General features: G+C 38.4%; 1 protein-coding gene across 2 annotated transcripts in view; it reads left to right on the top strand.

The window, feature by feature from the left end:
• CD2AP (CD2 associated protein) overlaps positions 1-13,468 on the top strand; it is an 84,667-nt gene that overhangs the window by 44,856 nt on the left and 26,343 nt on the right. For both annotated transcript variants that reach the window (XM_054179917.1, XM_054179916.1), the window contains 5 exons: positions 756-876; positions 2,882-3,066; positions 5,064-5,172; positions 8,596-8,687; positions 10,874-10,978. In XM_054179917.1, the coding sequence (XP_054035892.1) occupies positions 756-876; positions 2,882-3,066; positions 5,064-5,172; positions 8,596-8,687; positions 10,874-10,978 (612 nt within the window). The remainder of the gene's footprint in view (positions 1-755; positions 877-2,881; positions 3,067-5,063; positions 5,173-8,595; positions 8,688-10,873; positions 10,979-13,468) is intronic.

Below are 13,468 nucleotides of genomic sequence, written 5' to 3'. Positions count from 1 at the left end.
ATAGAATCTTTTGGATTGGAAAAGACCTTTAAGATCATTGAATCCAACCAAATGTGGTACTAAACTGTGGTTTGTCTTTTAATCACCTCCAGGGATAAGGTTTCAACCACCTCCCTGGGGAGCTTATTCCAGCGGTTGAGAAACTTTTCAGTGAAGAAAGTTCTTCTAATACTCAGTCTAAACCTCCCCTTGTGCAACTAGAGGCCATTTCCTCATCCTCTCACTTGTTACTAATGAGAAGAGTCCAACCTCCACCTCATCCCAATCTCCTTCCAGGTAGCTGTTGAGAGTGAGGAGGTTTCCCCTCAGCCTCTTTTACTCCAGACTAAACAACTCCCATTCTCTCAGAGCTATAGGGCTGAAGGGAACTGAACAAAGTAGAGAAAAAGTCAAATGGACAGGAAGAATACATAAAAAATTCATTAGAAAGCCTGACTAAAAGTTGCATGTTTATTTCATAAACACTTCAGTAGTTTCTTCTGATAGATATATAATGCCTGTTATTCTGGCTTACTCTGAGAAAGCGGATGAATATTTTGCCGCTCCTGTGGATTAACTGGTATGAAGCTAGAAATGACAACTATTTTCTTGCTCTTCTTTCTGCTTGCTGTTTCCACATCTTTGTTAGGTTTTTCTAAAAAGAAACTATGGTCATTTGAACTTTTCTAGGCTTTTTGTAGAGTTTTATAAATGAATTATAGGTAGAATTGATAGAAATTTGGTTTATTGGTAACGTGCAAAATATTTCTATACAGGTAGAAGATGGCTGGTGGAGTGGAACACTAAATGGCAAGGCAGGGTTGTTCCCTTCAAACTTTGTGAAAGAATTGGAATTGACAGATGATGGAGAAGCACAGGATGCTCTGGATGACACAGGTGGTATTCTCTTTGTTGTAATCACTTAGCAAAGTCATTTTACATCTTGGGTATAATTGACAGTATTATACTTCTAGAAGGGCATTGGGAGCAAGAGTCTTGGGTTTAGTATGTAGTATTATGCTTCTAGCACCACAAAACTTGTAAAGAATTTTAGCTTTTTAGCTTCTTAAGAATGGTAAATAATTTCATTATAGAAAATATTGATTCTGAGTATGAAGATCCCTTGCTTGCTAATGTATATCCTGCATTTGATTACTAGAAATTTTATCATATTCATAGCTGGACTTTTTTTAGTATTGGCTAAAAAATATTCTTCCATTTAATAGCGTTTTTCCCCTCTTCAGTCTTGTTGTCAGAGGCATGAGTTCTCTAACAGGAAACTTGTGTTCAACATGTCAGTTGAGAATTAAAACTTGAGTTGATCATACTTGAGTTGATCAACATAGAAGGACTCAACTTGAATCCTAGAAGGTGGGGCGTGGTTGTTTGGTATGGTTTAGTTTAACAATTAAAGGACATGATTTAGCACCAGACTCAACAAAATTAGATAGTGGTTGGACTTGATGATTTTGAAAGTCTTTTCCAACCAAACCAATTCTGTGATCTTAACAGTAATTAAAGTGTTAAGTGCTTAGATAGCTGTCTGTAAGGAAAGAAAAGTCTGCTTAGATTTTGTTTGGGTTTTTTTGTTATTATGGGAATAATTGCAGTAGGATAGACTTGTTTGTCTTGATCAGTCTCAGATAGCTGTCACCATGAAGGTCAAGTACCCTGAATTTAGTGGGGTCTGGTGAGATGAATTTACAAATGGATATGTATTGGTCTTAATTCCTGAATACTGAGGTCAGTGGGACTGAACAGTGATTTAAAATAATTATATTTTCTGCCAGCAACTATCAAGTTAGGCTTTTCAGCCTCTCACACCCACAGGGGTTATCTTTTAATGTTCAGTACTTTCACAGTCATCACAGCAAGTATCTGCTACTTCTTTCCTCACTCCTAGGGAACATGTAAATGCCCCTTTCACTGAGCTATGGTCTATCAAAAATGACATCGACTTTCCTAATCCAAGAAAATTTGTAGCCTTTTAGATATCTAAGAGGGATATAATCATAAAATGATTTGGGTTGGAAGGGACCTTAAAGATCATCTAGTTCCAATCCCCTGCTTAAGGGCAGGTTCACCTTCTACTAGACCAGGTTGTTCAAGGCCCCATCCAGCTTGGCTCTGAACACTTCCAATGTTGCAGCCTCCACAACTTTGCTGGACAGCTTGTTCCAGTGCCTAGCCACTCTCATGGGGAATAATTTCTTCTTAATGTCTAATCTAAATCTAACTTCTCTGAAACCATTACCCTTTGTTGGGTAATGGACTAAAACTTTAAACCATATCAGATTAAAACAGTATTTAAATACATTTGCAAGAAACTATTTTCAGATATTTTTGATAATGCCTTTAGAGCAGCAGCAGAATTACACTTTGGTGCCTCTTAGAGGCATCACTCCCTACTGAAACACATTTTTTGGGTTCTTTGTTTTTGTTTTATCCCCATGGCTGTTGGGACATGGAAGGACTCATGATGAACCTTTATTGATTATTGCTTGTGCAGCTGTTGCTGTGCGAATGACAAGCTTTTAAATGTTGGACTGAAAACAGATCTTCAGACAATGCATAAGCAGAGCTTCAGAAAACTAATGGATAACATTAACAGGCTTTGGAGCCTGAGTGATAATTGAAATGGCAAGAGATACTATGATCTAAGGAGTTAGTTGCCAATGTATTCAGTGCAATAATGGTGTCATTTCAGATGGTTCTATGTTAAATATAGAAAAACAAATGTGTGGTATTCTAGCTACAGTACTGCTCCTAGAAAAGCTGTTTAACAAGAGCAGTACACACAGCTGTGTTACTTCCACTTTTTTCCCCAGAGGAGCAAATAAATAATTTCAAATATTAAACCAACTTTTTGCTTTCTTTCTTTTTTTTTTTTTTTAACTTCCAGAGTCTGTTTTCAGTAATCCTACCTCACCTGTGGCATCTCCAGGAAATGGGAGTGAACCTGGATCCGGACCAGCACAGCCAAAGAAAATCAGAGGCATTGGGTTTGGAGATATCTTTAAAGAAGGCTCAGTGAAACTTAAGACAAGATTATCCAGTAATGAATCGGAAGAGAAAAAGCAAGATAAGGTTTGTAGCAATTCATGTTGCCATTTTTTGGGTTTTCTGTAAAAATAATGGAATCTTACAGATGCTGAATGCACTATCTATATTGTCCCATAGTCACATCATAATCATCTCATAGGGCTGTTGTCTCCAAAACACAATACACCCAACACCAACTTTTTTGATTCCAAAAGGTCTGTTCAGCTGTCTTGGTCTTGAAAACATTAGAGAGGGAAAAATAAGTTGATACAAAAATGGTTTCAAAGCCATGTGGTGCAAGACATAGTAACTTCTCAAACACATCTATAGTACAAGGTCTTGTAGTTCTCTTTGCAACAAATTTTGTATCTAGTCTGGGACAAGACTGTCACATCTTACAAAAGTTAAACTTCTGAAACACTGAAATATGTTGGTGCTCTGTTTCATTGGTTGGCTGTTCTGGAAAGCTGTTGTAGACCATGTCTCAGCAGGAGGGGAAGTGAAATAAGAAAGCAGTTTTGCATAGCTTAAAGACAGTGAAATAAACAGTTGAGTTTAGCATTTCATTTTCTGCTTATTTGTTGTAAATGTCATCCCAAAGGTGCACAGAATTGGAGAACTACACTTGGAGCCCTAGGGAGATAAGTCTTGTGAAAATGGGTGGCTTATTTGTGTTTGTTCTCAGCTCATGTTAAAGTTAAATGGAGGAATGATCTCAGCCTTTAAGCAAGGAAAGGACCATCATTAGGAAACAGTGGAGTATAGAAGGCTTTCTTTTCCTTTGGGTAATTCTGAGACTGTTCATCATAGGAAGTCTGAGCACTGATGCGCCTGAAATGCTTAAGACTACATATGTGCCCCTTTTTAGGAGAGCTTCAGTTGGTCCCAGCATCCTGCCCAGGCTATTTATACCCTGCCTGCTTAAACTTCCTCTCATACTTCTAATGGCCTCTTGCTTTGGAAAGGGGAAATGTAGAGAACTAGTTCCATGTTGGTCTTGTTGAATCTCATAGGTGGCTTATTTCAGTACTTCCTTCTTATAGTATTCTGGGGTGAGTTAAATTACATATGTACTCCAGGGGCATCCTGAGTGACTGTGGCTTCCTCTGTGGTATGTCAGAAGTACAAACACCATCCCACAGGCATTATCTGGTTTTAAGGAAAATAGAACTAGGTTCTTTGACAGTAGAAAATGAAAATGAACAGAGTAACTAAAGGTAGTGGAATTTTTCACGTCAGTAACACCATTAGGGCTGCTCAGGTAAGTGCTGACTATAAGATCATGTTCTATGTTTGTAGCTCATAATGCTGTGAAGAAGTGGATGCAGCTGAAGCTGTCTGAATCCTTCTGGCAGCTCAGTAAGTCACCTGGGGGGGAGGGGAAAGAATATAAAAAAAAAAAAATTGGAACAATGGCTTTGGTTAGATACTAATTCTGAAACTTACTATGGTTGCAATGCCTCTGTGGTTTTTAGGTTCAGGAGAAATCACTAGTGATGTTTGTTTTGTATGCGTCTGTATGAATGGCTGAGAGTGAAGGGAATCTGGGATGGGTTTTCATGTGCTCTTATATTTGAGTAGTTAAAAATTGATTTGCTCTTCAGCTGAGGTGGTGTATGGCTACTGAACCTTCCTGCTGTGTTCCAGTAGAAAGTAGGCATGGTCAGCGAGTTACTTTCAGCAGAGCTATTAAATGTCTGCTTCTGTGCTGTGCTGGAGGAGGCAATTTTCAGAATGCTGGAAGAGTAACGTTTGAAACTGTCAAAATGTGATTGCAGAAGTATATCTGGCAATGTCCTGAGATTGGCTTCCAATTTGAAAGCTGTACTCTGACTTCAATCAGTAGATAAAATTCTAATTGCAGTGGCTGTAATGAAATAACTACAGTAAGTTACATATTTAATGGAGAAGCTCATCAAATCTCTTGGAGATGGTAATTTGCATCACCTCAGCTATTGAAAACCTAAGTGTGTTCTGTAGCCTAGTTAAAAATAAAACTTATAAAGAATTTTTGTTAACAAAGTTCTCTTTTGTTCATGTAGCCATTACCTAATCATCCCCCGGGAACAAAGCTGATTCATTTTCCCAGTACAACAAAAACTGAAAACACATCAGAAGCAGCAAAATCTGAAACTGAAAGTAAATCAAAAGGTAAGGCTGGTGGAAATTTACATCTATTACTTTGTAGAGCTCTCTGGAGAAGTACTTGATTGTCATATTGTTTGATGTTAAAATCTTTTGCATATTCTGTGATTTTGGGCAATATTTGAGGAGTTATACAAGTGGAAGTTTTATTGCCGCAGTCCTTTTGCGTTCATCTGCCATGTTGTCATAGATTACTAGATTCTTAGAATGGTTTGGGTTGGAAGGGATCTTAAAGGTTCCAACCCAGGCCCCTGCACTGGGCAGAGACACCCTCCGCTAGATCAGGCTGCTCAAGGCCTCATCCAGCCTGGCATTGAACACCTTCAGGGAGGGGGCATCCACAACCTCCCTGGGCAACTTGTTCCAGTGTCTCAGCACCCTTACCGTGTAGAATTTTTTTCTAATACATGTTCAAATTGTCTTATTTTTTGCCTACATTTTGCTGTTCAGATGGGATGCTGGAAATCACAGAAGCATAGAATGGTTTGGGTTGGAAAGCACCTTAAAGATCATCTATTTCAAACCACCCTGCCATGGGCAGGGACACCTACTAGATTAGGTTGCTCAGAGCCTCAGCCAACCTGGCTTTGAACACTTACAGGTTGCAGCCCCCACAGCTTCTCTGGGCAAAGTATTGTAGTGACTTACCACCCTCATGGGGAAGAATTTCTTCTTAATGTCTAGCCTCAATCTAGCTTCTTGTAGTTTGAAGATAATACCAACCTCACAAGGGGCAGTGGCTCACCTCTCAAGCCTGTCCAGATCCCTCTGGATGGCACCCCGCCTCTCCAGCACGTCAACCACACCACACAACTTGGTCTTGTCAGCAAGCTTGCTGGAGAGGCCTTGATCCCACTGTGCTCATTGCCAACAAAGATGTTAAACAGTGCCAGTCCCAGTACTGACCCCTGAGAAGCACTTAAATCTATTGCTATAGAACAGTCTCCTGACTCAATTTCTGTCTCTAAATTATGGAAGTTACTCTTTAGGCCCAGGATTTATTGTGGAGTTGCTAGCGTGCTGTTGAAGCTGTGTGAAGTTTCTTGCATCAGAAGGTTGGTGCCCATGTTGTGTTGAAGTTTGTTCCCTAAATAATCAAGTTCCATTGCAGTCCTCTTTGTAATAACTTCTTTTTTATTTTTTATCATCTCTTAATTTATTTATGACTTCCTTTGACTGTCAAATTGCATAGTTTTATCTAGAGAGATACATTTAGACCAACCCAAGGCATTTTGCGTGAATGCTAGCCCTGTATAAAGAATTAACTTCAATTCTGGGATGGGAAGACAGCTCATTTTGCTCAGTTCCAGAGCAGGATTTTTTTGACTTCTGTATTGTAATTTTAACTCTATTTTTGTTTTCTGTGGAAATACCTTATTTTGGTGTAAGGAGGTTGTTTTATATAGAATGCATAATTTGCAGAAACAAGAAAGCTTCCTCAAACAATTGACTTTTTGCCTGTGTTCAGGAGGTGTGTGACCTAGCCCAGCAGCACACTCAAAATGGCACATTGTTAGGCAGAGCCCTAGTCTAGCTCTATCTACAGCATTCTATGGAGCACTCTTGCCATTTGAGCTGTATTTGGGCTTTGTTGAATTGGATAGCTATAAATAGCATTTCCATGTTTGCATAAAAATCATGGTATGGTTCAGCACTGGACTTGGTGAAGTTAGATAATGGTTGGACTCGGTGATCTTAAAGGTCTTGTCCAATGGAAGTGATTCTACAATTCTGTGTTAACAGCTGATTACTGTCAAGAAGTATCTGCTGTAATGGCTTTACATTGCAAAGCATACATGAAAAGTTTGTGTACAACAGGTATCATGGAAATTGGGGATTACTTGCAACTTTGAAATCATTACTGAACTTCAAAATTGGGATGGTCTAAGGATCTTGCTTTTAAACCATCCCAGTGCTGTTGCTGGAAGAACCAGCAAGGCAGTATGCAGCCCTAAGCATTGTGAAATGTCACTTGTTTGGCATTTTGCACAAAAATTAACCCAAGTCTGCCTAAAAATATCTTTGTCTACTGCCACTCTGCAGCCACTCTTCCTGAAGCCTGTAGCATTGTGATCCAGGTGCAGGACCTGGCACTTAGTCTTGTTGAATCTCATATGGTTAGCCGCAGGCCCTTGATCCAGCGCATCCAGATCCCTCTGTAGAGCCTTTCTATTTTTGAGCACATCAGTGCTCCCTCCCAGCTTAGTGTCATCTGCCAACTCACCGAGAGTGCACTCAATAGAGCCTGTCCAGATCACTGCAAAGAACTGTCCCAAATACTGAGCTCTGGGGAACACCACTTGTGACTGGATAGACAATAGTATACTGTACCTACAGATACCATTTAAGAACACCTTACAGCCTTTGGAAGAAAACTTGATTTTCTTCCTCAGTGTTTTTATTTCAATATAGACCATATTATAGTTTATTATCCTCAGTTTTGAGAGAGCAAAATTAAACTGTTTCATCTGTTGGCAAACAAAGAGATCTCTAAAATGTTTAGACTACTGTGGCTTATTTTGGTGGTGCTCTGCTGTTTCTGGGAAGCTTGTTTTGGAGTGTTGCATGAGTATATAAAAATATTTTGTTTGTAAAAAAATCACAGTTTGACCTGGTTTTCCCCCCACTTTGTTAGAATACAACATCTTTGATTCCTGCTCCTCTTGTTGTTAGTCCTGAGTCTTTGGGAAAGATTAAACTGGAATATGTCTTCATGTTAACTACTATCAGAATGTCAGGCTGACAGAGTAAGATGCTGAGGTGGCAAATTGTAGCTGAGTTAATAAAGAATGTCACCCTGAAACAAGTTCATGTATTTAATTAATTAGGACTGCAAATCTGAAATAGATCAATTTTGAGAAAATACATTTACTTTCAATAAAAAGCTCAAAGACATCTTTCTCTGAAGTAGCTCAAAAATGAAAGTACAGTGCTATGGGGAGAGTTAGCTGGACTGTTGGCGATTTTAACCGAGTAGTTTTCTTCCAAAATCAAAGCACTTGAATTAAGTTACTGTTGTGGAATAAAATGTTTTGGAGTTTAATCTGATGTCACAAAGATGTATCTCCATTCTCTGTAAATTAAGGGTTACCAAACACTGGAATGGCTCCCTGGGGAGGTGGTTGAGTCATCATCGCAGGAGGTATTTAAAAGCTGCAGACATGGTGCTTAAGGGACATGGAGAACTTAATGGTTGGACTTTGATCTTAAGGGTCTTCTCTAGCTGAAATGATTCTGTATGTAATCTTATTTTTTCTTATGCAGATGTTTACAGTCATTCACATAAAACAGTCTCAGATGAGTGGACTCGAAGGAAGTGTGAATATAGTGTTAATTTCAGAGCTCTCCTTTCAGACAGCATAAGTGAGCTTGTATGTCTTCTGCTATCCTTAGTATGCAAATGTAGTTAATTGTCCTTCTTTATTTCAGCCAAGGAATATTGCAGGACAATATTTTCCTATGAAGGTTCAAATGATGAACTCAGCTTTAAAGAAGGCGAGATCATTCAAATAATCAGTAAGGTAAGACAGTGGCTCTGTTTAAACTGTTCGTATAGCCTTTGTGATTTTGTATGGGTAGATAATGTGTAAAATAGGAAATCAGGAAAGTCTGTTGGGGTGGATATTCCTGTAGACTGATGTCTCATGTGAAGGTCAACTCTTTGCTTCTGTACTTGGTGGAGATACAGTTGTATTTAAAGGTTGTTCTAGAATGGGAGGTTATCTTGGATTCCTCAAAGGCCAGTGTAGATCCAGTACCAAATAAACTTTTGGTGAGAAAATTGGAAAACCTTTGCAAATAGCCCTTTTACCTTCACAACTTGTACTTTTCCTCTAGTGATTCATCATGCTGACCCAGAGGTGGTTGTTGGAAAGTATTATGGTGTCAAAAGGCAAAAAATTAAGATGTGTATGTATTGATTTTGTTCTAGGCATTATGAAAAAAAATGGAGCAAATGTTTTTAGTAGGACAGTGAAGTCCAGGTGTTAGGGATACTTGGTATTTCAGAATAACCATACAGAAGTCAACTGTCTGGCTATTTAGAGAAACACAATTATTTACTTGAATGCTTTTACTTGTGCTGAATCTTAAGCTCACCTTTTCGAAAGGTCATGTTGTTGCAGAGATGGTTTTAAGCAGGAGATGAACCTACCCATACTTAGGTTCCCTGCAATACTCTGCAGTCTGTTTTTAGATTGTGCTGCTATATTAAGGAAGAACAACTTGCCTACAAAACGTGGAAAGTTTCTTTTTTTCTGTTTTCAGCTTTCACACAGTTACAGAAGAAAAGCAACACTTTTGGTTTGTTGGTTTTTTGGTTTTCCTTTAGGAGGATTTTCAGTTTATGGGAAAGTTGGTCACTTTTCTAAATGAGAAAATTGTATTATCTGTATGAATGACTGTAGTTACAGTGCTAATGAGTAGTTATGGAAGGCTGAATCTCTTGCCTGTACGTCCTTTTTAAACCAATTTATTCAAAGCATGGACTGGTCCAGACTGGAGAGAAGAGTTATCCAGAGCTCTACCTCCAAAACATTCTGGAGTCTGAGAGTATTATGTAATTTTCACATGCCTGCTTCAGGCCAGGCTTTAGATCTTGCTTTTAGCAGGTAAGTTTTGTGTAAAGCTTGCCCCCCTTGGCTGTTTCTTCTGTTTTTTCTGTGTATGATCATTTTCCATGGAGTTGTCTCTGACTTGCTTGTATGCCTCAGCACTGGTCGAATGACGTTTAGCACAAGATGCCTTATTGCATTCATGACTGCACACTGTTCAGAAATTGAACTCTGTAGTATTTAATTTCAAGAATAACAGAGGGAGAAATGAAAAAAAAAATACCCACAAACAAACAAAAACTTCAGCCAACTCTTACTTTCAGCACTAATCACCTACTGAGAGGTTTTGCCTGCTGATTGCTCCTTTAGTGTGGGGTGGGTTGTTGTGGTGGTTTTTTTTTTGTTTTTGTTTTTGTTTGTTTGTGTTTTAATATTTTCTATTTTATTTCCCCCTCCTCCTCTCGACCTCTTCAGTGTGTTAGCTGAACTGAGTGCTGAATGTTCCTTGTTGAACTTTGGGATGAACTACTATCTTGGTGCTACTAACAGTGGCACCTCTCAGCAGTAATCCACTGCGACTTCGGTGCAGGAGTGACATCTGCAGTATTTTAGGCATGGAGGAAAACTGTTGTTTATGCTGCTAAAATGTTCAAATAATGTCATGTTTTCTGTTATGGACAAACTAAGGCCTTGATCCAGTAAGACCCTGTAATGGATTTCTGTGCCACCAGATTAATTCTACATTATTTTTTTTCTTATGTTTTAATATGTGGGGTTTTTTTTCCCCTAAGTAGGGTATAGCCACTTGCTCTTCACTCCGTTCAGATCAGTGGACTTAATCAATCATGTCATAACTAGGTTTATGTACTTCCTTTGCTTTTGCAGATCTTATCTTTATACCCTTACCTCATACATGATGTACTATAAATTCATCCTCCTTTTTAGAAGACAAGCAAAAACTGAGCAAACCTGATTTATCTCTGGCTGTTTCCTGGTGCTAAGGTTGTCAAAAAGATACCTCTTATAAATGCATGCTTCTGACAAACAATTATTTTATATGGTGGATAAAAACCAAACAAAAAAATGTTCCTGTAATTGTATTTGTTCAGGAGATGTAGTAAAGACTGAATGGAATGTCCTGTTGTTTATTTTAGGACACTGGAGAGCCAGGCTGGTGGAAAGGAGAACTCAATGGTAAAGAAGGAGTCTTCCCAGATAATTTTGCTGTTCAAATACAAGAGTCTGATAAAGACTTCCCTGTAAGTTTTTAAGTGTATTGTGCAGTATCACAAATGTCATGAAGTATGAAAAATAAAAGGTTTCACAGCACGCTGTGCTGCTTAAAATAATACTACAGTTGTGACAGTGTTTAACTCCATCCCAAGCTATATCAAAGAAGAAGGATTTAAGTGTTAAATATTTGTGTTTTAACTTCTTACTCAGGGCCTCACCTTTGAGTACTGTGTTCAGTTTTGGGGCTGTCATTACAACAAAAACCTTTACTGAAAGGGTTATTAAAGACCAGAATAGGCTTCCCAGGCAGGTGGTTAAATCACCATTGCTGGAGGTGCTCAAAAGATGCAGAGGTGCTAAGGGACATGGTTTAACACCAGACTTGGTAGAGCTAGATAATGGTTGGACTTGATGATAAAGATATTTTCCAACTGAAACAATTTTGTGATTCTGTGATTCCATGATTAAACTGAAGCATGCTTTTGGGGATTAATTGCAACTAATGAGGGTGATTGGGTTGTACAGAAACAGATGTAGATGCAATTTGTATATAACTGCTGAATTAAATCCTCACTCATTGAAAGGAGATGAGCAGTTTGTCTCTTCCATCTGCAGTCCTTTAAGTAACTATAACTGCAAAATGCTGAATGACCCCTGTGGGACAGACTGGGATTTTTCTGTGTTAAAACTTGACAGTAGGTTGCAGTGTGTGAAGGCTAATCTTTGGGCAGGTTGTAGAAATATTTATTTTATTTTATTTTTACCACCTTGAGTGCTAAGATGTAGAAATTAATGTTTTCCTATAGCACTCCTTGGTCTAGTGATTTTGGTTCTTCCTTTATAATTTATTTTTTTTAATTGAGACTAGTGTGATGTTTTGGTTCCGACAAGTTTGTGTAGCAAAGGTGGTTCTGTTATTTCACAAATGTTTGTCATGCTTGGATTGGATGGATTCAGCTTCACATAAGGACATCTATGTGTTGAAGCCTGTGTCTTGACAGAACAGGGTTTCAGAGTTTATGTAGTGCTGTTTGGTCTGGAATTGGAGACTTTCACAGACGATTGCTAGATACAACCTGACAAATAGTTATCATCTTAGCATTTAACCTCTGTTACCTAAGGTGCACAGGAAGTCTGGTTACTGCAAGTTAGCATTTTCTCTTCACCTTGATTCTCAGCTTTGCAAGGATAAATAAATACTGTAACATATGGCTTGAGTTGTAGGGTGAGGGGGTAATATACCTCTTGTGCAATACAAAATCACTCCAGAGAGAGAGAGAATTTATTCTTTTACCACAAACTCTGTTTCCTGTAGGCAGCCTTTGCTTTGATCCTTTAGTCTGCTTTATGTAGTGTGCCTCAGTACAAGGATTCACCTTTCACTGAGCATCATTGACATTCAAGGCACTGGATGGCTAATTATTGTAATCAGCTATTTGATATCAACTTAATAAAAACAGAGATCAGAATCACATAATGGCCATTTGATGCTGAACTTCCAAGTGTAATTGTTTTTGATATAGGCAGCAGTGCTGCATGGCTGGATAATGGGCTGTTGGGAGGAAAGAAAGGAATTACGGTCTTGTTACTCAAGATCAGTAGCTTTTGTGTTCTCTGGAACTGGAGAAAGAAATACAATATGGGTTTTCATGCTTGCTTAATTACATTTCACTTGTCTGAGTAAAATCTTTCTACATTAAGAAGAGTTTACTCAATAGTGGTAGGGGCGCAGAGTTGAAATCCATCCACAGCAACTGTTTCAAAGATACCCACTATAAAGCATTTTTGGAGGGGCTATATCAGACTAAGCCCATACAGTTTCAGCAGTGTTTGTGTAAAGAATGAGTGTTTTTGTAGGCTTTTGTGATAGTTCTTTCAGTGAGTCTTATTCTTAGTACAACCACAAAGACTCCTCTTGTACAGCATTCCCATGAACGATATTCAGGATGTGGTGGTCTGAGATGTCTGCCCTGAGAGGGGCCAGTATTCCTTCATCAGGAGAGAGGTTCAAATACAGTTTAACTAATTTAAGGAAAGTTGTGAGTGACTGCATTTAAGAATAGAGCTATTTTCAATGTACCAAATGTGGCACTATAATACTTAGTAAATTTTTAATGGCTGGGGTAGTTTGTCTGCCATTCCCACTTATCACTTATGCAGTGAGCTGTAAGGAAGCTCAAAGCACTGTTTTTCATGTAACTGCAGTCTGTTGCAGATGCTGCTATTTTTTTTTCTCATGCTGTTGGCATTTAGAAGTTGATTAATTGAAGTAGTTTTTCTGACACTTGATTTAGAACCTTTTTTGTTTTTCAACTGAGAGTGACTATTTTTGATTCAAAAATTTACCTGATTACTCTTTCAAACTTTTATTGTGCCACTGAGATTGAGCTTTACATATTGAAATAAGCATGAGTGTAATCAGAGCAATTCATGGGAAATTCTTATATTTTCATTCTTCAGCCCTTGACTATTTATGCACATTGCTGAAGCACTGATCTGATTTAAAGAAATGTGCA

The sequence above is a fragment of the Dryobates pubescens genome, chromosome 3 (genome assembly GCF_014839835.1).
Source record: "Dryobates pubescens isolate bDryPub1 chromosome 3, bDryPub1.pri, whole genome shotgun sequence".
Taxonomy (NCBI): domain Eukaryota; kingdom Metazoa; phylum Chordata; class Aves; order Piciformes; family Picidae; genus Dryobates; species Dryobates pubescens.
The sequence above is the reverse complement of the archived record's forward strand: the minus strand, read 5'-3'. Positions and strand labels throughout refer to the sequence as shown.